General features: G+C 51.3%; 1 protein-coding gene across 1 annotated transcript in view; it reads left to right on the top strand.

Annotated features, from left to right (window-relative positions):
* The window catches only part of LOC133359004 (uncharacterized), a 161,574-nt gene that overhangs the window by 101,554 nt on the left and 33,155 nt on the right, over positions 1–26,865 (top strand). Inside the window, exons 7-9 of the mRNA XM_061577379.1 lie at positions 14,999–15,209; positions 20,728–20,867; positions 25,699–25,755. Coding sequence (XP_061433363.1) covers positions 14,999–15,209; positions 20,728–20,867; positions 25,699–25,755 — 408 coding nt within the window. The remainder of the gene's footprint in view (positions 1–14,998; positions 15,210–20,727; positions 20,868–25,698; positions 25,756–26,865) is intronic.

The following is a 26,865-nucleotide window of genomic DNA, read 5'->3' as shown; positions in this document are numbered from 1 at the left end:
GTGGCAGTGAGCGAGCGACAGTGAGCGAGTGACAGTGAGTGACAGTGAGTGAGTGACAGTGAGTGAGTGACAGTGAGTGAGTGACAGTGAGCGAGCGACAGTGAGCGAGTGACAGTGAGTGAGTGGCAGTGAGCGAGTGTCAGTGAGTGAGTGACAGTGAGTGACAGTGAGTGAGTGTCAGTGAATGAGTGACAGTGAGTGAGTGACAGTGAGTGAGTGACAGTGAGTGACAGTGAGCGAGTGACAGTGAGCGAGTGACACTGAGTGAGTGACAGTGAGTGACAGTGAGTGAGTGACAGTGAGCGAGTGTCAGTGAATGAGTGACAGTGAGTGAGTGACAGTGAGTGAGTGACAGTGAGTGACAGTGAGTGAGTGACAGTGAGTGAGTGACAGCGAGTGAGTGACAGTGAGTGAGTGACAGTGAGCGAGTGACAGTGAGTGAGTGACTGAGTGAGTGACAGTGAGCGAGTGTCAGTGAGCAAGTGACAGTGAGTGAGTGACTGAGTGAGTGACAGTGAGTGTCAATGAGTGAATGACAGTGAGCGAGTGACAGTGAGTGGCAGTGAGCGAGTGGCAGTGAGTGAGTGTCAGTGAGTGAGTGTGAGTGAGTGTCAGTGAGTGACAGTGAGTGAGTGACAGTGAGTGATAGTGAGTGAGTGAGTGAGCAAGTGACAGTGAGTGAGTGACAGTGAGCGAGTGTCAGTGAGTGACAGTGAGTGAAGTGACAGTGAGTGACAGTGAGTGAGTGAGCAAGTGACAGTGAGTGAGTGACATTGAGCGAGTGACAGTGAGTGACAGCGAGTGACAGTGAGTGACAGTGAGTGACAGTGAGTGATTGACAGTGAGTTAGTGACAGTGAGTGACAGTGAGTGAGTGACAGTGAGTGACAGTGAGTGAGTGGCAGTGAGTGAGTGAGTGACCGTGAGTGAGTGACCGTGAGTGAGTGACCGTGAGTGACAGTGAGTGACAGTGAGTGAGTGGCAGTGAGTGAGTGGCAGTGAGTGACAGTGAGTGAGCGAGTGACAGTGAGTGAGTGACAGTGAGTGAGTGAGTGACAGTGAGTGAGTGAGTGACAGTGAGTGAGTAACAGTAAGTGAGTGACAGTGAGTGACAGTGAGTGAGTGACAGTGAGTGACAGTGAGTCACAGTGAGTCACAGTGAGTGAGTGACAGTGAGTGACAGTGAGTGAGTGACAGTGAGTCACAGTGAGTCACAGTGAGTGAGTCACAGTGAGTGACAGTGAGTGAGTGACAGTGAGCGAGTGACAGTGAGCGACAGTGAGTGAGTGACAGTGAGTGAGTGACAGTGAGTGACAGTGAGTGAGTGACAGTGAGCGAGCGACAGTGAGTGAGTGACAGTTAGTGAGTGACAGTGAGTGACAGTGAGTGACAGTGAGTGAGTGGCAGTGAGTGAGTGAGTGACCGTGAGTGAGTGACCGTGAGTGAGTGACCGTGAGTGAGTGACAGTGAGTGACAGTGAGTGACAGTGAGTGAGTGGCAGTGAGTGAGTGGCAGTGAGTGACAGTGAGTGAGCGAGTGACAGTGAGTGAGTGACAGTGAGTGAGTGAGTGACAGTGAGTGAGTGACAGTGAGTGAGTGACAGTGAGCGAGTGAGTGACGGTGAGTGAGTGACAGCGAGTGAGTGACAGTGAGTGAGTGACGGTGAGTGAGTGACTGAGTGAGTGACAGTGAGTGAGTGAGTGAGTGACAGCGAGTGAGTGACAGCGAGTGAGTGACTGAGTGAGTGACAGTGAGCGAGTGTCAGTGAGCGAGTGACAGGGAGTGAGTGACAGTGAATGATTGACTCAGTGAGTGACAGTGAGTGTCAGTGAGTGAGTGACAGTGAGCGAGTGACAGTGAGTGAGTGGCAGTGAGCGAGTGTCAGTGAGTGAGTGACAGTGAGTGACAGTGAGTGAGTGACAGTGAGCGAGTGTCAGTGAATGAGTGACAGTGAGTGAGTGACAGTGAGTGAGTGACAGTGAGTGACAGTGAGTGAGTGACAGTGAGTCACAGTGAGTCACAGTGAGTGAGTGACAGTGAGTGACAGTGAGTGAGTGACAGTGAGCGAGCGACAGTGAGTGAGTGACAGTTAGTGAGTGACAGTGAGTGACAGTGAGTGAGTGACAGTGAGTGACAGTGAGTGAGTGACAGTGAGCGAGTGACAGTGAGCGAGTGACTGAGTGAGTGACAGTGAGCGAGTGTCAGTGAATGAGTGACAGTGAGTGAGTGACAGTGAGTGACAGTGAGCGAGTGACAGTGAGCGAGTGACAGTGAGTGACAGTGAGCGAGTGACAGTGAGTGAGTGACAGTGAGCGACAGTGAGTGAGTGACAGTGAGTGAGTGACAGTGAGTGAGTGACAGTGAGCGAGCGACAGTGAGTGAGTGACAGTGAGTGAGTGGCAGTGAGCGAGTGTCAGTGAGTGAGTGGCAGTGAGCGAGCGACAGTGAGCGAGTCACAGTGAGTGACAGTGAGTGAGTGACAGTGAGTGAGTGACAGTGAGTGAGTGACAGTGAGTGAGTGACAGTGAGCGAGCGACAGTGAGCGAGTGACAGTGAGTGAGTGGCAGTGAGCGAGTGTCAGTGAGTGAGTGACAGTGAGTGACAGTGAGTGAGTGTCAGTGAATGAGTGACAGTGAGTGAGTGACAGTGAGTGAGTGACAGTGAGTGACAGTGAGCGAGTGACAGTGAGCGAGTGACACTGAGTGAGTGACAGTGAGTGACAGTGAGTGAGTGACAGTGAGCGAGTGTCAGTGAATGAGTGACAGTGAGTGAGTGACAGTGAGTGAGTGACAGTGAGTGACAGTGAGTGAGTGACAGTGAGTGAGTGACAGCGAGTGAGTGACAGTGAGTGAGTGACAGTGAGCGAGTGACAGTGAGTGACAGTGAGTGAGTGACAGTGAGTGAATGACAGTGAGTGACAGCGAGTGAGTGACAGTGAGTGAGTGACAGTGAGTGAGTGACAGTGAGTGACAGTGAGCGAGTGACAGTGAGTGACAGCGAGTGAGTGACAGTGAGTGAATGACAGTGAGCGAGTGACAGTGAGTGACAGTGAGTGAGTGACAGTGAGTGAGTGTCAGTGAGCGAGTGTCAGTGAGCAAGTGACAGTGAGTGAGTGACTGAGTGAGTGACAGTGAGTGTCAATGAGTGAATGACAGTGAGCGAGTGACAGTGAGTGGCAGTGAGCGAGTGGCAGTGAGTGAGTGTCAGTGAGTGAGTGTGAGTGAGTGTCAGTGAGTGACAGTGAGTGAGTGACAGTGAGTGATAGTGAGTGAGTGAGTGAGCAAGTGACAGTGAGTGAGTGACAGTGAGCGAGTGTCAGTGAGTGACAGTGAGTGAAGTGACAGTGAGTGACAGTGAGTGAGTGAGCAAGTGACAGTGAGTGAGTGACATTGAGCGAGTGACAGTGAGTGACAGCGAGTGACAGTGAGTGACAGTGAGTGATTGACAGTGAGTTAGTGACAGTGAGTGACAGTGAGTGAGTGACAGTGAGTGACAGTGAGTGAGTGGCAGTGAGTGAGTGAGTGACCGTGAGTGAGTGACCGTGAGTGAGTGACCGTGAGTGAGTGACAGTGAGTGACAGTGAGTGACAGTGAGTGAGTGGCAGTGAGTGAGTGGCAGTGAGTGACAGTGAGTGAGCGAGTGACAGTGAGTGAGTGACAGTGAGTGAGTGAGTGACAGTGAGTGAGTGAGTGACAGTGAGTGAGTAACAGTAAGTGAGTGACAGTGAGTGACAGTGAGTGAGTGACAGTGAGTGACAGTGAGTCACAGTGAGTCACAGTGAGTGAGTGACAGTGAGTGACAGTGAGTGAGTGACAGTGAGTCACAGTGAGTCACAGTGAGTGAGTCACAGTGAGTGACAGTGAGTGAGTGACAGTGAGCGAGTGACAGTGAGCGACAGTGAGTGAGTGACAGTGAGTGAGTGACAGTGAGTGACAGTGAGTGAGTGACAGTGAGCGAGCGACAGTGAGTGAGTGACAGTTAGTGAGTGACAGTGAGTGACAGTGAGTGACAGTGAGTGAGTGGCAGTGAGTGAGTGAGTGACCGTGAGTGAGTGACCGTGAGTGAGTGACCGTGAGTGAGTGACAGTGAGTGACAGTGAGTGACAGTGAGTGAGTGGCAGTGAGTGAGTGGCAGTGAGTGACAGTGAGTGAGCGAGTGACAGTGAGTGAGTGACAGTGAGTGAGTGAGTGACAGTGAGTGAGTGACAGTGAGTGACAGTGAGTGAGTGACAGTGAGCGAGTGTCAGTGAATGAGTGACAGTGAGTGAGTGACAGTGAGTGAGTGACAGTGAGTGACAGTGAGTGAGTGACAGTGAGTCACAGTGAGTCACAGTGAGTGAGTCACAGTGAGTGACAGTGAGTGAGTGACAGTGAGCGAGTGACAGTGAGCGACAGTGAGTGAGTGACAGTGAGTGAGTGACAGTGAGTGACAGTGAGTGAGTGACAGTGAGCGAGCGACAGTGAGTGAGTGACAGTTAGTGAGTGACAGTGAGTGACAGTGAGTGAGTGACAGTGAGTGACAGTGAGTGAGTGACAGTGAGCGAGTGACAGTGAGCGAGTGACTGAGTGAGTGACAGTGAGCGAGTGTCAGTGAATGAGTGACAGTGAGTGAGTGACAGTGAGTGACAGTGAGCGAGTGACAGTGAGCGAGTGACAGTGAGTGACAGTGAGCGAGTGACAGTGAGTGAGTGACAGTGAGCGACAGTGAGTGAGTGACAGTGAGTGAGTGACAGTGAGTGAGTGACAGTGAGCGAGCGACAGTGAGTGAGTGACAGTGAGTGAGTGGCAGTGAGCGAGTGTCAGTGAGTGAGTGGCAGTGAGCGAGCGACAGTGAGCGAGTCACAGTGAGTGACAGTGAGTGAGTGACAGTGAGCGAGTGACAGTGAGCGACAGTGAGTGAGTGACAGTGAGTGACAGTGTGTGAGTGACAGTGAGCGAGCGACAGTGAGTGAGTGACAGTTAGTGAGTGACAGTGAGTGACAGTGAGTGAGTGACAGTGAGTGAGTGACAGTGAGTGACAGTGAGTGAGTGACAGTGAGCGAGTGACAGTGAGCGAGTGACTGAGTGAGTGACAGTGAGCGAGTGTCAGTGAATGAGTGACAGTGAGTGAGTGACAGTGAGTGAGTGACAGTGAGTGACAGTGAGCGAGTGACAGTGAGCGAGTGACAGTGAGTGACAGTGAGCGAGTGACAGTGAGTGAGTGACAGTGAGCGACAGTGAGTGAGTGACAGTGAGTGAGTGACAGTGAGCGAGCGACAGTGAGTGAGTGACAGTGAGTGAGTGGCAGTGAGCGAGTGTCAGTGAGTGAGTGGCAGTGAGCGAGCGACAGTGAGCGAGTGACAGTGAGTGACAGTGAGTGAGTGACAGTGAGTGAGTGACAGTGAGTGAGTGACAGTGAGCGAGCGACAGTGAGCGAGTGACAGTGAGTGAGTGGCAGTGAGCGAGTGTCAGTGAGTGAGTGACAGTGAGTGACAGTGAGTGAGTGTCAGTGAATGAGTGACAGTGAGTGAGTGACAGTGAGTGAGTGACAGTGAGTGACAGTGAGCGAGTGACAGTGAGCGAGTGACACTGAGTGAGTGACAGTGAGTGACAGTGAGTGAGTGACAGTGAGCGAGTGTCAGTGAATGAGTGACAGTGAGTGAGTGACAGTGAGTGAGTGACAGTGAGTGACAGTGAGTGAGTGACAGTGAGTGAGTGACAGCGAGTGAGTGACAGTGAGTGAGTGACAGTGAGCGAGTGTCAGTGAGCGAGTGTCAGTGAGCAAGTGACAGTGAGTGAGTGACTGAGTGAGTGACAGTGAGTGTCAATGAGTGAATGACAGTGAGCGAGTGACAGTGAGTGGCAGTGAGCGAGTGGCAGTGAGTGAGTGTCAGTGAGTGAGTGTGAGTGAGTGTCAGTGAGTGACAGTGAGTGAGTGACAGTGAGTGATAGTGAGTGAGTGAGTGAGCAAGTGACAGTGAGTGAGTGACAGTGAGCGAGTGTCAGTGAGTGACAGTGAGTGAAGTGACAGTGAGTGACAGTGAGTGAGTGAGCAAGTGACAGTGAGTGAGTGACATTGAGCGAGTGACAGTGAGTGACAGCGAGTGACAGTGAGTGACAGTGAGTGACAGTGAGTGATTGACAGTGAGTTAGTGACAGTGAGTGACAGTGAGTGAGTGACAGTGAGTGACAGTGAGTGAGTGGCAGTGAGTGAGTGAGTGACCGTGAGTGAGTGACCGTGAGTGAGTGACCGTGAGTGAGTGACAGTGAGTGACAGTGAGTGACAGTGAGTGAGTGGCAGTGAGTGAGTGGCAGTGAGTGACAGTGAGTGAGCGAGTGACAGTGAGTGAGTGACAGTGAGTGAGTGAGTGACAGTGAGTGAGTGAGTGACAGTGAGTGAGTAACAGTAAGTGAGTGACAGTGAGTGACAGTGAGTGAGTGACAGTGAGTGACAGTGAGTCACAGTGAGTCACAGTGAGTGAGTGACAGTGAGTGACAGTGAGTGAGTGACAGTGAGTCACAGTGAGTCACAGTGAGTGAGTCACAGTGAGTGACAGTGAGTGAGTGACAGTGAGCGAGTGACAGTGAGCGACAGTGAGTGAGTGACAGTGAGTGAGTGACAGTGAGTGACAGTGAGTGAGTGACAGTGAGCGAGCGACAGTGAGTGACAGTTAGTGAGTGACAGTGAGTGACAGTGAGTGACAGTGAGTGAGTGGCAGTGAGTGAGTGAGTGACCGTGAGTGAGTGACCGTGAGTGAGTGACCGTGAGTGAGTGACAGTGAGTGACAGTGAGTGACAGTGAGTGAGTGGCAGTGAGTGAGTGGCAGTGAGTGACAGTGAGTGAGCGAGTGACAGTGAGTGAGTGACAGTGAGTGAGTGAGTGACAGTGAGTGAGTGAGTGACAGTGAGTGAGTAACAGTAAGTGAGTGACAGTGAGTGACAGTGAGTGAGTGACAGTGAGTGACAGTGAGTCACAGTGAGTCACAGTGAGTGAGTGACAGTGAGTGACAGTGAGTGAGTGACAGTGAGTCACAGTGAGTCACAGTGAGTGAGTCACAGTGAGTGACAGTGAGTGAGTGACAGTGAGCGAGTGACAGTGAGCGACAGTGAGTGAGTGACAGTGAGTGAGTGACAGTGAGTGACAGTGAGTGAGTGACAGTGAGCGAGCGACAGTGAGTGAGTGACAGTTAGTGAGTGACAGTGAGTGACAGTGAGTGAGTGACAGTGAGTGAGTGACAGTGAGTGACAGTGAGTGAGTGACAGTGAGCGAGTGACAGTGTGCGAGTGACTGAGTGAGTGACAGTGAGCGAGTGTCAGTGAATGAGTGACAGTGAGTGAGTGACAGTGAGTGAGTGACAGTGAGTGACAGTGAGCGAGTGACAGTGAGCGAGTGACAGTGAGTGACAGTGAGCGAGTGACAGTGAGTGAGTGACAGTGAGCGACAGTGAGTGAGTGACAGTGAGTGAGTGACAGTGAGTGAGTGACAGTGAGCGAGCGACAGTGAGTGAGTGACAGTGAGTGAGTGGCAGTGAGCGAGTGTCAGTGAGTGAGTGGCAGTGAGCGAGCGACAGTGAGCGAGTCACAGTGAGTGACAGTGAGTGAGTGACAGTGAGCGAGTGACAGTGAGCGACAGTGAGTGAGTGACAGTGAGTGACAGTGAGTGAGTGACAGTGAGCGAGCGACAGTGAGTGAGTGACAGTTAGTGAGTGACAGTGAGTGACAGTGAGTGAGTGACAGTGAGTGAGTGACAGTGAGTGACAGTGAGTGAGTGACAGTGAGCGAGTGACAGTGAGCGAGTGACTGAGTGAGTGACAGTGAGCGAGTGTCAGTGAATGAGTGACAGTGAGTGAGTGACAGTGAGTGAGTGACAGTGAGTGACAGTGAGCGAGTGACAGTGAGCGAGTGACAGTGAGTGACAGTGAGCGAGTGACAGTGAGTGAGTGACAGTGAGCGACAGTGAGTGAGTGACAGTGAGTGAGTGACAGTGAGCGAGCGACAGTGAGTGAGTGACAGTGAGTGAGTGGCAGTGAGCGAGTGTCAGTGAGTGAGTGGCAGTGAGCGAGCGACAGTGAGCGAGTGACAGTGAGTGACAGTGAGTGAGTGACAGTGAGTGAGTGACAGTGAGTGAGTGACAGTGAGCGAGCGACAGTGAGCGAGTGTCAGTGAATGAGTGACAGTGAGTGAGTGACAGTGAGTGAGTGACAGTGAGTGACAGTGAGTGAGTGACAGTGAGTGAGTGACAGCGAGTGAGTGACAGTGAGTGAGTGACAGTGAGCGAGTGTCAGTGAGCGAGTGTCAGTGAGCAAGTGACAGTGAGTGAGTGACTGAGTGAGTGACAGTGAGTGTCAGTGAGTGAATGACAGTGAGCGAGTGACAGTGAGTGGCAGTGAGCGAGTGGCAGTGAGTGAGTGTCAGTGAGTGAGTGTGAGTGAGTGTCAGTGAGTGACAGTGAGTGAGTGACAGTGAGTGATAGTGAGTGAGTGAGTGAGCAAGTGACAGTGAGTGAGTGACAGTGAGCGAGTGTCAGTGAGTGACAGTGAGTGAAGTGACAGTGAGTGACAGTGAGTGAGTGAGCAAGTGACAGTGAGTGAGTGACATTGAGCGAGTGACAGTGAGTGACAGCGAGTGACAGTGAGTGACAGTGAGTGACAGTGAGTGATTGACAGTGAGTTAGTGACAGTGAGTGACAGTGAGTGAGTGACAGTGAGTGACAGTGAGTGAGTGGCAGTGAGTGAGTGAGTGACCGTGAGTGAGTGACCGTGAGTGAGTGACAGTGAGTGACAGTGAGTGACAGTGAGTGAGTGGCAGTGAGTGAGTGGCAGTGAGTGACAGTGAGTGAGCGAGTGACAGTGAGTGAGTGACAGTGAGTGAGTGAGTGACAGTGAGTGAGTGAGTGACAGTGAGTGAGTAACAGTAAGTGAGTGACAGTGAGTGACAGTGAGTGAGTGACAGTGAGTGACAGTGAGTCACAGTGAGTCACAGTGAGTGAGTGACAGTGAGTGACAGTGAGTGAGTGACAGTGAGTCACAGTGAGTGAGTGACAGTGAGTGACGGTGAGTGAGTGACAGTGAGCGAGTGACAGTGAGCGACAGTGAGTGAGTGACAGTGAGTGAGTGACAGTGAGCGAGCGACAGTGAGTGAGTGACAGTGAGTGAGTGACAGTGAGTGAGTGACAGTGAGTGACAGTGAGCGAGTGTCAGTGAGTGACAGTGAGCGAGTGACAGTGAGTGACAGTGAGCGAGTGACAGTGAGTGACAGTGAGTGACAGTTAGAGAGTGACAGTGAGTGAGTGACAGTGAGTGACAGTGAGCGAGTGACAGTGAGCGAGTGACAGTGAGTGACAGTGAGCGAGTGACAGTGAGCGAGTGAGTGACGGTGAGTGAGTGACAGCGAGTGAGTGACAGTGAGTGAGTGACAGTGAGTGAGTGACAGTGAGTGACAGTGAGTGAGTGACAGTGAGCGAGTGACAGTGAGTGACAGTGAGTGAGTGACAGTGAGCGAGTGAGTGACGGTGAGTGAGTGACAGCGAGTGAGTGACAGTGAGTGAGTGACAGTGAGTGAGTGACAGTGAGCGAGTGAGTGACGGTGAGTGAGTGACAGCGAGTGAGTGACAGTGAGTGAGTGACGGTGAGTGAGTGACTGAGTGAGTGACAGCGAGTGAGTGACAGTGAGTGAGTGACAGTGAGTGAGTGACAGTGAGCGAGTGAGTGACGGTGAGTGAGTGACAGCGAGTGAGTGACACCGAGTGAGTGACAGCGAGTGAGTGACAGTGAGTGAGTGACTGAGTGAGTGACAGTGAGCGAGTGTCAGTGAGCGAGTGACAGGGAGTGAGTGACAGTGAATGATTGACTCAGTGAGTGACAGTGAGTGTCAGTGAGTGAGTGACAGTGAGCGAGTGACAGTGAGTGAGTGGCAGTGAGCGAGTGTCAGTGAGTGAGTGACAGTGAGCGAGTGTCAGTGAGTGAGTGGCAGTGAGTGAGTGACAGTGAGTGACAGTGAGTGACAGTGAGTGACAGTGAGTGAGTGAGCAAGTGACAGTGAGCGAGTGGCAGTGAGCGAGTGGCAGTGAGCGAGTGTCAGTGAGTGAGTGACAGTGAGTGACAGTGAGCGAGTGACAGTGAGCAAGTGACAGTGAGTGAGTGACAGTGAGTGACAGTGAGCGAGTGACAGTGAGCGAGTGACAGTGAGTGACAGTGAGCGAGTGACAGTGAGCGAGTGTCAGTGAGTGAGTGACAGTGAGTGACAGCGAGTGACAGCGAGTGACAGTGAGTGAGTGTCAGTGAGTGAGTGACAGTGAGTGAGTGACAGTGAGTGACAGTGAGCGAGTGTCAGTGAGTGAGTGACAGTGAGCGAGTGTCAGTGAGTGAGTGACAGTGAGTGAGTGACAGTGAGTGACAGTGAGCGAGTGACAGTGAGCGAGTGACAGTGAGTGACAGTGAGTGAGTGACAGTGAGCGAGTGACAGTGAGCGAGTGTCAGTGAGTGAGTGACAGTGAGTGACAGCGAGTGACAGCGAGTGAGTGACAGTGACAGTGAGTGACAGTGAGTGAGTGACAGTGATTGACAGTGAGTGAGTGACAGTGAATGAGTGACAGTGAGTGACAGTGAGTGAGTGACAGTGAGTGACAGTGAGTGACAGTGAGTGAGTGACAGTGAGTGAGCTGGCAGTGAGTGACAGTGAGTGACAGTGAGTGAGTGACAGTGAGTGACAGTGAGTGAGTGATCGTGAGTGACAGTGAGTGATCGTGAGTGACAGTGAGTGAGTGATCGTGAGTGACAGTGAGTGAGTGAGTGACAGTGAGTGACAGTGAGTGAGTGACAGTGAGTGACAGCGAGTGACAGTGAGTGAGTGACAGTGAGTGAGTGACAGTGAGTGACAGTGAGTGAGTGACAGCGAGTGACAGTGAGTGACAGTGAGTGAGTGACAGTGAGTGAGTGACAGTGAGTGACAGTGAGCGAGTGGCAGTGAGCGAGTGTCAGTGAGTGAGTGAGTGACAGTGAGTGAGTGACAGTGAGTGAGTGACAGTGAGTGACAGTGAGTGAGTGACAGTGTCTGTGAGTTCAACTGATTGAGAGTGTGAATGAGTGAGAATGAGTGGTAGTGTGATTTAGTGAATGAGTGGAGAGTGAGTGAGAAGGCGAATCCTTCAATGAGTGCCAGTGAGTTAGAGCTTGGTGAGTGTGAGTTAGTTAATCATCCATTGATTACCAAGTATCAGTCAGTTACTAGCGGTAACTAGCCCATGTAGCAACAAGTATTAGTTACTGTCCCATGTAGCATCACATACTGTAGTAGTCGGTGACTAAGCCATACAGCACCAAGTATCAGTCAGTTACTAGCCCCTGTAGCAACAAGTGACAGTGAGTGACAGTGAGTGAGTGACAGTGAGTTATAGTGAGTGACAGTGAGCGAGTGACAGTGACAGTGAGTGACAGTGAGTGACAGTGAGTGAGTGACAGTGAGTGAGTGACAGTGAGTGACAGTGAGTGAGTGACAGTGAGTGAGTGACAGTGAGCGAGTGACAGTGAGCGAGTGACAGTGAGTGACAGTGAGCGAGTGACAGTGAGTGACAGTGAGTGAGTGACAGTGAGTGACAGTGAGCGAGTGAAAGTGAGTGAGTGACAGTGAGTGATATTGAACGAGTGACAGTGAGTGAGTGACAGTGAGTGAGTGGCAGTGAGTGAGTGAGTGAGTGACAGTGAGTGAGTGACAGTGAGTGAGTGGCAGTGAGTGAGTGGCAGTGAGTGACAGCGAGTGAGTGACAGCGAGTGAGTGACAGCGATTGTGAGTGAGTGACAGCGAGTGAGTGACAGTGAGTGAGTGACAGTGAGTGACAGTGAGTGAGTGACAGTGAGTGACAGTGAGTGAGTGACAGTGAGTGAGTGACAGTGAGTGAGTGACAGTGAGTGACAGTGAGTGAGTGACAGTGAGTGAGTGACAGTGAGTGAGAGTGAGTGAGTGACAGCGCTCCACTCGTGGCCCTCGCTCTTGGGGTTTAGTGTCACAGGGACAAGAGGGTTTCTCTTTACTACAAACATCAACTTATTGTTTATCACAATGGTGCATTTTAAACAATCCCAGCTGGGGATCGAACCCAGACCTGTGCAGTTCAACAGGTGTTGGTTATCTCATTGTGCCAGAGCAACTCGGCCTCACTCTCGTGACGTCTTTTTTAGTTAACAACAATAGTTTTGTGTTTCAATGAATGTGGATTTCTATTGCCTATACAGCAAGAGAGAGAGTGGCTGTTGTGTTGAGCAATGTAACCACAGTAGCAGCAGCAGCTGCTGCTACTGTGGTTGCGCAACAGAATCCGGTCTCCAGCAGCAGCTGATTGGGATCCCATTCTGCTGGCGGCCGATCAGATCCAGATTCCAACACGCGGAGTGGATCTCAGCGGCTGGGATTCGGGGTCAGGCCGAGCGCTCCTACAATCAGCTCCTATGGGGGCCCCGCACCGTGCACTGCGATGTTGAAGTCAACACCATCATCATCATCACAATCATCTCCATCATCATCATCACAATCATCACCACCACCATCATCATCACCATCATCTCCATCATCATCACCACCATCATCATCACTCATCGTCACAATCATCACCACCACCATCATCATCACCATCATCTCCATCATCATCACCACCATCATCACCATCACTCATCATCACCACCATCATCATCACTCTTCTTCACCACCATGACCACCACCATCATCACCATCATCACCACCATTATCACCAACATCATCAGCACCATCATCATCACCATCATCACCACCATCACCATCATCACCATCATCACCATCATCATCATCACCACCATCACCATCATCACCATCATCACCAACATCACCATCATCACCACCATCACCATCAGCCACTGTCCATCCACTGCTGGATGAAGGCCTCCCCAAAGCGTCCCATGCATTGTTACAATCTCAAACAAGTTGCAATGAAGCTACTCGCTTGCTCAGCCCCATCCCATGGCCCAGCCGACTGGGCAGCTGAGTGGGCAGCTGAGTAGGAAGCTGAGTGGGCAGCTGAGTGGGAAGCTGAGTGGGAAGCTCAGTGGGATGCTGAGTGGGCAGCTGAGTGAGAAGCTGAGTGGAAGGCTGAGTGGGCAGCTGAGTGGGAAGCTGAGTGGGAAGCAGAGTGGGAAGCTGAGTGGAAGGCTGAGTGGGCAGCTGAGTGGGAAGCAGAGTGGGCAGCTGAGTGGGATGCTGAGTGGGATGGTGAGTGGGCAGCTGAGTGGGCAGCTGAGTGGGATGCTGAGTATGAAGCTGAGTGGGCAGCTGAGTGGGCAGCTGAGTGGGATGCTGAGTGGGAAGCTGAGTGGGCAGCTGAGTGGGCAGCTGAGTATGAAGCTGAGTGGGAAGCTGAGTGGGCAGCTGAGTATGAAGCTGAGTAGGCAGTTGAGTGGGAAGCTGAGTGGGATGCTGAGTGGGCAGCTGAGTGGGATGGTGAGTGGAATGGTGAGTGGGAAGCTGAGTGGGAAGCTGAGTGGGAAGCTGAGTGGGAAGTTGAGTGGGCAGCTGAGTGTGAAGCTGAGTGGGCAGCTGAGTGGGATGCTGAGTGGGCAGCTGAGTGGGCAGCTGAGTGGGAAGCTGAGTGGGCAGTTGAGTGGGCAGTTGAGTGGGCAGCTGAGTGGGCAGCTGAGTGGGCAGCTGAGTGGGCAGCTGAGTGGGATGGTGAGTGGGAAGCTGAGTGGGATGGTGAGTGGGAAGCTGAGTGGGATGGTGAGTGGGCAGCTGAGTCGGCAGCTGAGTGGGAAGCTGAGTGGGAAGCTGAGTGGGCAGCTGAGTGGGCAGCTGAGTGGGCAGCTGAGTGGGATGGTGAGTGGGAAGCTGAGTGGGATGGTGAGTGGGAAGCTGAGTGGGATGGTGAGTGGGAAGCTGAGTGGACAGCTGAGTGGGCAGCTGAGTGGGCAGCTGAGTGGGAAGCTGAGTGGGCAGCTGAGTGGGCAGCTGAGTGGGATGGTGAGTGGGAAGCTGAGTGGGATGGTGAGTGGGAAGCTGAGTGGGATGGTGAGTGGGAAGCTGAGTGGGATGGTGAGTGGGAAGCTGAGTGGGAAGCTGAGTGGGCAGCTGAGTGGGATGGTGAGTGGGAAGCCGAGTGGGATGGTGAGTGGGAAGCTGAGTGGGATGGTGAGTGGGCAGCTGAGTGGGAAGCTGAGTGGGCAGCTGAGTGGGCAGCTGAGTGGGATGGTGAGTGGGAAGCCGAGTGGGATGGTGAGTGGGAAGCTGAGTGGGATGGTGAGTGGGCAGCTGAGTGGGAAGCTGAGTGGGCAGCTGAGTGGGCAGCTGAGTGGGATGGTGAGTGGGAAGCTGAGTGGGATGGTGAGTGGGATGGTGAGTGGGAAGCTGAGTGGGATGGTGAGTGGGATGGTGAGTGGGAAGCTGAGTGGGCAGCTGAGTGGGCAGCTGAGTGGGAAGCTGAGTGGGAAGCTGAGTGTGAAGCTGAGTGGGAAGCTGAGTGGGAAGCTGAGTGGGCAGCTGAGTGGGCAGCTGAGTGGGATGGTGAGTGGGCAGCTGAGTGGGCAGCTGCACGGAGTTCCGAAGGATCCCTGACAAAGCCAGAGGCAGGCCCCAGCCTGGCGCTGCGCTGCACACCGCACGACGCTCATCATCGTCACAGCAGCAGCAGCAGGCGGTTGTTGTCACTTCTGCCGTGAACAGGAAACCCACTTCCTCAGCGCGGTTCTCAGCGTCGCTTGCGCCGTTAGTCGCCGTCGATCCACGCTGCTGCGTCGCATCAGGACGCGGTTTGTGTTGCGGTTCGTCACTTTTGTTACGTTGCATTGGAAACTCAAACTTACCGACTTCAAGTATTGCCTGCAACTCGTTTATGTTGTTTCAACAGGAACTACGTCTGTGCATCTTATTTGTTATTATGCTTCATCATAAATGTAATTTTATTACATTTTATTGGTAGTTGATTTTCTTATTTAATCCTATGCATTGACAAGTCCAATGTAGCTGTAGAATGAACCTGATGCTCGCTGTGGTGACTCATTGCAGGAATCCAAAAACACGCTGAGGTATGCGGTTTCAACTCTGGGAAACCTGAGCATGGTTCCGGAGCTGAAGTCGTGCTTCCACCAGGAGCTGGCGGCGGACGTGCTGGCCTGCTACCTGGACGTTCCAGACGCACCCTGCAAGCTCGCCGCTCTGTTTACCCTGGCCAGGGTCTCCACTGAGCAGGACCTGGACATCATCTGTAACGCACAGGGTGAGGAGGAGTCTGACCACAGGCTGCGTGACCACCCTTGGTATGAGGGGCACTGGGGCCGAGGTGTGTAGTCACGCGGCCACTTAGCCCCCGAGTGGCCACTCAGTGCCGGTGTCTCTCTGTGTGTGGTGATCGACCGCGACTCACCGCACTCTCCCTGGGTACAGAGCGCCGGTGACAAACCGCGTGATTGCGATAGGTTATACGGCGTGCATAGCGCTGTTTGTGTGATGTGTAATCACTGTGCCACTCCACGCTGGTGTAGATACGCCAAGAGTAGTGAAGGATCATCTTTGAAGTAATATTAAATGTAATATAATAGTTATAATTACCAGGAATGCTTCAATGGGTCTCAAAGTACAGTTTCAAGAGGGTCCTGTTTGGGGATGTGTGGTCAGTTTTTTGAGCGTGTGACTTTTCCTGTCTAGGTTGTAGAGATCACCTCTGAAAATGTTGCAGTGTGCATGCATTACTTGCTGCTCAGTCTCCTGACCCTGTCACGTGACGTCCCCTTCATGCTCCTGCTGTGAGCTGTGTATGCTGTTTGCTGCGGTGTACTGGAATGTGCTGTGTGTGCTGCATGTGTTGTGTGTGTGCTGTGTATGCTGTGTGTGCTGCATTTGCTGTTGTGAGCTGCCTGTGCCGTGTGTGCTGTTTCCTGCATGTGCTGTGTGTGCTGTGTTCTGAGTGTGTTGCTACTGATGTGTGTATAGTGTGCTGTGCCCTGCCGTGTGTTGCTTGTGTTGTGTGTGTGTGTGTGTGCTGCGTGTGTTGCGTGTGCTGCTGTGTGTGCTCACTAATGGCACTTGCGCTAATATTCTGTTAAGGCTATACAGTATGGGGGATCCCTGTCTGTGTCTTTGCTGTTGTTGATGCATATAAGTGCTTTCTGAACTTCGATTTAAAGCTTTCGTGACTGCAGGGATTCATCATCTTGGTTCTTTCGGTAAAGTCACGTAGAAGGGAAGTAATAAAATAATAAAAATAAAACATAATAAAATAATTCTCACGTTGTTTCGGCCACAACGCAAGTAGCCGTCTTTAGGTGAAACCAGGTCTGTCGAGGCGACAGCGTCTGAATGAAACAGCACACGTGCTTGGAGCATATATATAAGCTGGGTTGGAAGGGGGGGGGGGGGGAAAGGGAGTGCCTTGACAAAAGAATTTGCATATCAGGTATGTGATTAGTACTACTTGTGTAAGTGCATTATGCAGGATTAGCAGCATCCAAGGGAGGGGATATGGGAAATGCAGATATGTGATTAGTACTACTTGTGTAAGTGCATTATGCAGGATTAGCAGCATCCAATGGAGGGGATATGGGAAATGCAGATACGTGATTAGTGCTACTTTGCCCGTGCATGATGCAGGATTAGCAGCATCACAGGGAGGGGATAGGGGTAGCATTAATAAAGGGAAGAAGTGTTAATAGTATCTAGCTGCAGTAACTAAAACCACCAAGTAAACAACTAAAGTATAAACTACATAGTATCATCATTATACTAGATATACTCTACAATAAGCTGAGTTACTAACAGTAAGTAATACATTATAATTCTACGTCATAAAATATAATATGCTTCCATCTAAACTTTATTCTCTTACATCACACGATTCTACACCATACTATATATTGCCATAGACAAGCCCAAACATTAAATTATATACTGTATTGCTATAAACCACCCTATATACCTTATCCATTGTAATATTACACTATGTATTATTCTACCCACCCTAATGTATATCACACTGCTGTTTATTCACTATACAATTACGATACTATATATTACTTTGTACATTGTATTAAGCATATACATTTTTTTAACTATTTGTTATTATACACTGTACCGTTGACCGTCGTGTGAAAGATACTGAGAGGAAGCAACAAAATACGTCAATGCAGCGGAGCAAAGAATCCATTCCCTGCGGAGAATACAATGCCAGTGAGTGGAACGTGGTCTGAAAGTCACCGTAAACTTGAACACAATCAGAAAGAACCAAGAAGATGAATCCCTGCAGTCACGAAAGCTTTAAATCGAAATTTAACTGCCTCTACGGGGAGGGATTCCACACAACTTTGAGATCCTTCAACAAGCTCCGTGATAAGAAGGCTCAGCTAATCGAGTCTCTCACCTTTCTGAAGAGATGCCGCGACTCTAAGGTAATACCAAATGCATTTACACTAACATCTGCTGCTGTAACTTCTTCTAATGCTAAACGAATTCTTTCTAGAACTAGCTTAGCTCTTATCTCAGAGAAAATCAGACTTACGCGCACCGATCTAGATCAGTTAGACAAGACACTCTACAAATCACACTTATCTTTGAGTGCAACAATGTCCACATCGGATTGGGAACATGTAGACAAAATGACTGCCTCTTCAGCTGCCGCTATGTCGACCAAATGTAAGGACAACTTGATTTCAAAATTCAACCGCCTCTCAAACAAGAGACCGGACCCACACATTGAAAAGCTAGACGTTAACAAAGTCGTAATTAATCGCAGTAACAGTTTTATTTCTGAAGGTCTGAAATCCGTTTTAGCTAAAGGACTAAACTTTGCAGTCACACCTAGACACATACCAGTTAATGATATAATTGCCCGAGTAGATGTAGCTCTCAAGGGCCTGAGTCACATCGCTGCAGACGTAGCAAGATCTGAAATCTCTGCAACCCTCAAAAACGCTAAGATGCCTGCTAGCAACATCAGCAAAGATGAGCGTTTTGAATTAGCTCAATTGAAAAAGAGGGATGACATTGTTATCCTCTCAGCCGACAAAGGCAATGCCACTATCATCATGGACAAAATAGAATACAACAACAAAATTCAAGAACTACTCAACGATGGCAGCTATACAAAAATAAAAAGAGACCCCACCAACAGCCTCGTCATTAAAACCAAAAACATCATTTCTGCTTCAACCGCATTAATTGATCAGACCAAACAGTTCTCGTTGAAACCTTCTGCAGCCAGGCCACCAAGATTATACGGCTTACCAAAGATACATAAAGAAGATACACCTCTTCGTCCCATTGTCTTTACTATCAACTCCCCCACATACAAACTGGCTCGTTTTTTGTCTGAAATCCTACGGCCTTTCACTGGAAAAACCACCTCTGCGGTACTAAACTCTACTGACCTGGTATCGACAATCAAGGGGATTGCCCTGTCCCCAGACGACCTGCTTGTCAGTTTTGATGTGGTTTCCTTATTCGCCAAAGTTCCTGTACCTGACACCATCGCAATCATTGAAGACTTGGTTCATCAAGGACTGAATACTGGGGTACCCCCCCTGGTAAGACACTGCTTAACCAATACATACTTCACCTGGAATGGAACTTTCTACAAGCAAACTGAGGGCATCCCAATGGGCCCCCCTATCTCCGGTTGTAGCCAACATTTTCATGGAGAAATTTGAGACTGACGCCATCCAGACTGCCACTCTACGCCTGACCCTATGGAAGAGGTACGTAGATGACACTTTTGTCATCTGGCCACATGGCCGTCCTGCTCTGGACCAATTTCTCGACCACATCAATTCCATACACCCAGCCATCAGATTCACCATGGAAGTCGAAAAAGATGGCAAGCTACCCTTTTTGGATGTCCTAATTAAAAGGAGACCTGATGGATCAATGAGCTACTCTGTCTACAGGAAAGCCACCCATAAGGAGTTTTACCTAAAACCGGATTCCCACCACCATCCATCCCAGAAGAATTCCCTCATCAAGACTCTATACCATAGAGCCCAATGCATATCCGACCAGGAACACATTGCCAGTGAACTCAAACACGTACGCCAAGCTCTTAAGGCTAATGGTTACTCCGACTACACAATCCGCAAAGCCATCATTCCAACCATCAAGAAGGATCCCGTTGAGGAGCCTTTCAAGACCATCACCTTACCCTACATTGCTGGGGTCACAAAAAAGATCTCCAAAATCCTGATAAAACACAAGATCCAGGTCCGATTCAACACAGTACATAAAATCCGTGATCTGGTCCCGTCTGTTAAAGATGTGGTTCCAGACATACAGTACCCTGGCGTCTACAAACTAAGTTGCCTCTGTGGTAGCAGTTACATTGGAGAAACCAAACGACATGTCTCGGACCGCATCCGTGAACATAAAGCAGACTTAAAACACGGAAGGACAAACACCTCAGCCGTGGCAGATCACTGTTACAATTCAGTGGGCTCACATGATATTGACTTCTCCAAGACAGAGGTTCTCTGCAAGCCATCTGGCTACCATGAGAAATTCGTTCATGAGGCTATTCACATATACAAACACAGAGACAATTTAAACCGAGAAGATGGATTATGGCTTAGCAATCATTGGAAGGACATAATAAACCATTTCGGATCTTAACTGATTGTGTTCAAGTTTACTGTGACTTTCAGACCACGTTCCACTCACTGGCATTGTATTCTCCGCAGGGAATGGATTCTTTGCTCCGGGGCATTGACATATTTTGTTGCTTCCTCTCAGTATCTTTCACACGACGGTCAACGGTACAGTGTAAAATAACAAATAGTTTAAAAAATGTATATGCTTAATACAATGTACAAAGTAATATATAGTATCGTAATTGTATAGTGAATAAACAGCAGTGTGATATACATTAGGGTGGGTAGAATAATACATAGTGTAATATTACAATGGATAAGGTATATAGGGTGGTTTATAGCAATACAGTATATAATTTAATGTTTGGGCTTGTCTATGGCAATATATAGTATGGTGTAGAATCGTGTGATGTAAGAGAATAAAGTTTAGATGGAAGCATATTATATTTTATGACGTAGAATTATAATGTATTACTTACTGTTAGTAACTCAGCTTATTGTAGAGTATATCTAGTATAATGATGATACTATGTAGTTTATACTTTAGTTGTTTACTTGGTGGTTTTAGTTACTGCAGCTAGATACTATTAACACTTCTTCCCTTTATTAATGCTACCCCTATCCCCTCCCTGTGATGCTGCTAATCCTGCATCATGCACGGGCAAAGTAGCACTAATCACGTATCTGCATTTCCCATATCCCCTCCATTGGATGCTGCTAATCCTGCATAATGCACTTACACAAGTAGTACTAATCACATATCTGCATTTCCCATATCCCCTCCCTTGGATGCTGCTAATCCTGCATAATGCACTTACACAAGTAGTACTAATCACATACCTGCATTTCCCATGGGTATGCTGGATTCCTCTTGATATGCAAATTCTTTTGTCATGGCACTCCCTTTCCCCCCCCCCTTCCAACCCAGCTTATATATATGCTCCAAGCACGTGTACTGTTTCATTCAGACGCTGTCGCCTCGACAGACCTGGTTTCACCTGAGGACGGCTACTTGCGTTGTGGCCGAAACGTCGTGAGAATTATTTTATTATGTTTTATTTTTATTATTTTATTTCTTCCCTTCTACGTGACTTTACCGAAAGAACCAAGAAGATGCTTTCTGAACTGTGTGTGCTGAATGTGCTGCATGTGCTGTGTGTGCTGCAGGAGCCATCTCCCTGCTGACAGACATGGTGAACCGGCCTTCATACAAGGACTTCACGCTGCTGGAGAACATCCTGTACATGTCCACGGAGCTGGTGAAGACTCTCACCCTGGTCTCCATCACGGCCGGCATCCGCAGGAAGGTGAGGAGGCCTCGCGCTCCGTGCCGCGGGCTCCTGGCCAGGCGACAGCGGCCGCTGTGCTGATGGCACCAGGGGAGAGCCACGTGGGGCAGCAGCGTGGCTCTTGTAGAGAGAGAGGGGGATGGGGTGGGGGGTGGGGACAGGGGTGGGCGCGGTGGGGGCGGTGGGGACGGGGGGGCGGTGGGGACGGGGGTGGGGGCGGTGGGGACGGGGGGCGGGGGTGGGGGGCGGTGGGGACGGGGGGGTGGGGGCGGTGGGGACGGGGGGCGGGGGTGGGGGGCGGTGGGGACGGGGGGTGGGGGTGGTGGGGACGAGGGGTGGGGGCAGTGGGGGCGAGGGGAGCTGTGCCCAGACACCAGCAATGACGACACCAGAGCAGGCAGGACGAGGGTCTCTCCATACACACAACGCTCACGGGAGCAGCGCTACGACCAGTGCAGGTGATTGACTCATGGATGTCAATAATTATATCCACTCATTGACTACAACTTGAGACGTAATGTTTAAGGAATTAAAATATATATTGTTATAATTGGTCATCATAACTTGCGAGTACACATAGAGCGTAACATGGATGCAGGATAATGTACTACGCTGCTTTTGATGCTTGGATATTTACAAGATGCGTGTTTGTCCATGAATGGGCAGTTAGACAAGTCTACAGCTACACTCACGTCTACACAGCATCACAGCGTTCATACAAATCTGGCTACTGGGCTGAACCCGACCCCCGCGTGGTTGGTGTGGCAGCTGTGAACATCCCAGTTGCTCCACTCTGAGTCACTCCATGTGACTGGGTAGAGTGACTCTGTCCAGATTCTCACAGACAGCAGATCTGTGTGTTTACTTTGTTTAGATGGAGGATTACTTTGTTTAGAATCCACTTGTACTGCCATCCCCTGGCAAGCCAGGAGGTGGTGGCCTGGCTCCCGTGGGAGTTTCACAAATTTGTGCGATCCGCCAACCCTCGCCTCACAGCGCTGGGTCACGGTGCACAGAGCCCCCGGCGCTACGTGGGGTCACTTGTGAGCAATATTCAGCGTCGGACCGTGACGCCGGCTCGCACCACCGCTGGTTTTCAATCGCGGATCTTTAACGTCGACCGTGAAGCAGGCCGCGTGCACGTTTGGTGACTCCCCCTGCGGTATTAACCAGGGCGGCCCCTGGGATCAAACCCTGAGGCTCCGCACGAAGCGGCGACCGCGCCACCGCCGGGACCCGTCAGCCCCCTCGCTGCCAGCGGCCGTCACTCAGCACGGTGCACGGCTGGGAGAGTCTCTGTGGGAACTCGGTGGGGTGGTGGGGGGCTCGGTTGGTCTGGGCCCCCCTCAAGTAACACCGGGGGAGCCCAACGGCACCAAACGTCTCCTCTAGCAGAGCAGAGCTGGGCACGGCGACACAGGGGATGAGTCTACGCAGATTCACAGCTTCTAGCAACACAGCGAGTTTATCAGCTGTGCACGTTAAACAATATACATTAAATAACAAGCATACATTGACAATAGCAGTACAGGAACAGTAAACAATAACTCGGTATAAACAATCCAACTAAATTTGCAGTCAGATCATTTCAGGTGTGGAATGAAACACTAATCAACAGTAATTAGTTTCATTTATTCAGAATCACAACTCAATTCATCAGACGCTGCAAGGGATCTGCGTGCAGGGGCCGCGTTGAAGCGCAGGAGAGAGGCGACGCTGCTACACACGAGGCCACCGCTAGTGGAGTCCAGGCGCAAGGTGCCCCCTTTGGGACACGGCAGGGGGTGCCGAGGCTCGCACCGCAGGGACTCGCGCGTGGAGTTCGTGCGGCGGAGAGACTCGGGGGTGACCGCCCAGGAAACAAACTCCCCAGGCGGTGCTCGTCTCCTCGTAGCGCCGGCAGGAGGCAGCCGGGCACGCGGTAGTGGTCACGCCGGTGGGCGGAGCGGTCTTCGCGCAGAGGGACGCGCCGGAGGGAAACCCGGCCCGGACTCGGCGAGGCCGTGGCGCGAGCCGATCCGCGCACCGCCACCACCGTGCGTCCACGCGTCGCGTGGCCGTGATCGGTGACGCGGCCACAGGGGCCAGTGACGCGCCGCTAGGGAGCGGTTCGCGACGAGCGTCGTGTGCTCTCTGGGATGGAAGCTGCCGTGGAGTCGTGGTGAGGAGGGTGCTGGACTCGCTATCCACGGGTCGCCGGTTCGATTCGATCTCCCGGCGCGGCAGCTGAAACAGCGGCGCAAGCTTCTTAAACCCCCGCCTCTGCTCGCTTGGCAGTAGATTGCTCATTCCAGTGAGTTGATAAGGAGGCCACGTGTGGTGGGGTAAAGTGTGGGTACTCTCACGTCTTCCAAGATGTCTGGGCAGTGTGGAAGAGTAGACCAAATACACTCGAGAGGGCCTTTCTATAGCTTCCTCTACAAGAGACCCTTCTGCCAGCAGTGGAGTGAGCAGGCACCTGCAGGGCTGCACCTCTACTTAGTGCTTCTGTACAGATGGATAAAGAGTTGTAGGATTTGACATTTCCCAACACACAACGTGGTTCATGATATTGCTTCATTTCATCTCTGCCTGCTCAAACATAAAACAGCTTTCAGAATATCCAATCCTGTTGAATGTTATTGAAGTCCAGGTGTCATGTGGATGTTCATTTGATTCACAGTTGTGGCTGGCTTATCCAGTCCCATGTCAGTATAACAAGACCTGTCGTAGTGAGCCAAGTCTGAGCATCGTTCTCTACATCTGTGAGGAGAACAACAGCAGCAGCCACAGCACTGAGCCCGGAGGAACTCGCTTGGGAACTGGGGAGGAACCTGAGGAGTGGCTTCTGTCCCCCTCCTCGTATCGCTCCTCGTGCTGTGGCCGCTCTTGTCGCTGGAGCTGTGGCCAGCAGGGAGAGTGCCGGGCCCAGGGCACACTCGGCCTCTGATGTATTTCCAGATTACAAACTCGCCGCTTCTTTTAAACAGAATGTTAGACAAAACACGTAAATTAAACGTTGGTCTCATTAAATTATTGGTGTTGTGTACAGCCCCTGCTGTCTATAAACGATGGGGGTCGGATAATTTTCTATTGTTGGCACTAACTGTGGGGAAATCGGTCGATTCAAAAGTTGCCAAACCTCGGTGGTAACGGCGCTCGACGCCGAGCGGATCTGCCGGACGGCGTTGAGGAGCGGCGGAGCTGCAGGGGCCGAGCGAGGCGAGGGCCTCCTCCGGTGAACAGAGACACCGCGTGAGCAGCAGGGCACTCGGTGCTGCTTGGTTGGTGCTGTGCTTGAACTATTGTCAAGGACATGGCAATTAAGGGGCCATCCATAAATGACGTCACGCACCTGGGGGGGGGGGGATCAGACATTTGTGACGATGTGTGACGAGGGGGGGAGGGAAGGGGTTTGAGAAATGTGACGTCACATCAAAATGCGCAACTTTTAATAAATATAGAATTGTTATAACAACACTAATTTTGATTAATTTTCATTATTAACTATTTGATTATATAAATTTACTAAGATCACCTTTTATTTATTCTATGAAGGAACATTTTGCTTCTCCATGGGAGAATGGAGAAGCATAAATTTATTAAAAAAATTTGAATGATTGTTATTAAACATTTTGATTTTTAATGATTCTACCAGGGCTTTTCATTCTGTGGAATGAATATGTGATTGTAAGAACTATACTCTCCATTTAGTACGTGTTTTCTCCTACAACATCAGGGTGCAGTGCCACATTAAATACGCACTACAATGACAATAGTTTAAAGTGATTTGAAGTATGTTTTATTTTCAAAATGGAAATATGGTTTTGGGCGGGGGGGGTGCAGAGCTTTGTGACGTCATATTTGAAGGGGGTCTGACGTTTTGTGACGCCGTGTGACGAGGGGGGGGGGGGGGGGGGTAAAAAATCGTCCAAAATCGCGTGACGTCATTTATGGACGGCCCCTAAATAGAACCAAGCAGGTTCCACACACAGAGCCTCTAAGACTTATTCTCAGTTTCTATTTTCTATTTCTGAAATCATTTTAAAATGGTCAAACGTTTCAAGCATCTTCTTATATGCTTCCTGGAGAGAGTTATAATGTTTATCCAGATCTAGTTGACCTTACATGATGGTTATTCATGATTTCTAGACTACCCCCACCGCGTGTGTGTCGAGGCTGTGATTAGCAACACACATGTCAGCGTCCTGCAGCGCTGCACCAGGGCAAAGCGCAGCTGCCCAGCGGCGTCGCGTATCTTATGACGCGACGCGTCCGGCACCACCTGGCAGAGTCCTGCAGCGTGCTGCACACAGCGTAGCAGGGCCCTGCCCCGCTCACCACACAGCCCTCGCCGCACTCTCACCGGCGCAGGCGGCGGCACCGCTCGCGGTCTCCGCGTCGAGTGAAGCTCCCTGCCATAGGAACCGGCGAGAGTCCACGCACAGTGGTTGGGCAGCCTCTGCGGGGCCCTCTGGGAGCGGCGTGGAGAGCGCCGTGCGGCTGAGAGGGCAGCCGGGTCACAGCGGCACTGAGTGGCTCCTCTCATGGGGACTGCTGCAGGCGCACAGCCTCACTAAGAGATCCTGCACTCACGACTCGCAGAGAGCACTGAGCTAGACACATGGACCATTGAGTCACCCTGTGACTCATCTCTGTCTCCCAGGGATCACTGATACACAGGGTGACTCATCTCTGTCTCCCAGGGATCACTGAGACACAGAGTGACTCATCTCTGTCTCCCATGGATCACTGAGACACAGAGTGACTCATATCTGTCTCCCAGGGATCACTGAGACACAGGGTGACTCATCTCTGTCTTCCAGGGATCACTGATACACAGGGTGACTCATCTCTGCTCTGCTTCTAGACGGAGGGGGCGAGCTCAAGTCTGGACAAGAAGGTGCTGGAGGAGCTCATCCCGAAGGTGAGGCCTATCCAGGGAGACCTGGGAGTGCACAGTTTGCAACATTCATTCATTTAGCACGTGCATAACGTTCATAGAATACATGAATACCAACTTCACATGTTATACACTCTGCTCGTAGCGATGACCATTTCATGACGGCCAGCCTGAGTAGGTGAATGCCATGAGCAAGCACCTATGAAGGTCAGTGCAGCATGGAGTCTGGCGGAGCCTGCGTCTTGCTCACCGGCTCTTGCGCTGCATGGGCAGGGCCGTACGCGGTGCTCATTGTAGGTTGAGTCGGCCGAGGGGAGGCTCGCGTCAGAATCCGTGCAGCCCCCTGGTGTTGTCCATGCCTGGGAGCAGGAGCTGTGTGGACGGCCATCCCACTGCTCACTGCTGCGTCCCTCGGGGTCTCTGCCCAAGGGCAGCTCCATGGCTCAGGCTCCATCCCTCCACCCCCCCTGCTCCCACTCCACCTCTTCACCCCACAGCACCGCACTATTTACTGGGCCTCTTGAGCCATGACGAGGGAGGTATGGGTCACGTGGGTTCCCATTGCATCTCTCCACCGTGTAATATCAGCGACACATCACCAATACCTCAGCATCAGGTCAACAATGCTGATATCAAGTCGAGAACAATCCCAGTCTGACAACTGAAGAGAGAACAATACAAACGTTGAGCTGCAGGCGAGGTCGGACGTTCAGAACGTAACGGACGTTGATTGAAGACGCCTCAGGGGAGAGCAGGCGCTTGACCAGGGCCATCGCTGTGGCCGAGCGGGGGCCGATCACAGGGGAATGGCAGCGCGCTGCCCCGAGACTCGGCCCAGAACCACGGCTCCGTGGGACCCGCGGCTGTGGCCCACAGCGACGCTGTGAAAGCTGGGAGCTCCTCCAGAGCGATCTGAAGAGGAGACGTCAGCGTGCACCACCAGAACCTTCCACGTTTTCCAGTGCACAGCAGTGGATCTAGCACTAAGGAGTCACAGGGCCAGTCGTAGAGACGCATCGTGATGCCGTGGTGATGGCCATGTAGCTGGAGTGTGCATGAGTCACTGCTGTGGTGATGCACTCTGTGTCAGTGTGCATGAGTCTCTGCTGTAGTGATGCACTCTGTCTCAGTGTG

This window comes from Lethenteron reissneri, chromosome 64 (genome assembly GCF_015708825.2).
Source record: "Lethenteron reissneri isolate LAM-NWPU_2019-01 chromosome 64, ASM1570882v1, whole genome shotgun sequence".
Lineage (NCBI taxonomy): Eukaryota > Metazoa > Chordata > Hyperoartia > Petromyzontiformes > Petromyzontidae > Lethenteron > Lethenteron reissneri.
This window is presented reverse-complemented; position numbering and strand designations above follow the sequence as displayed.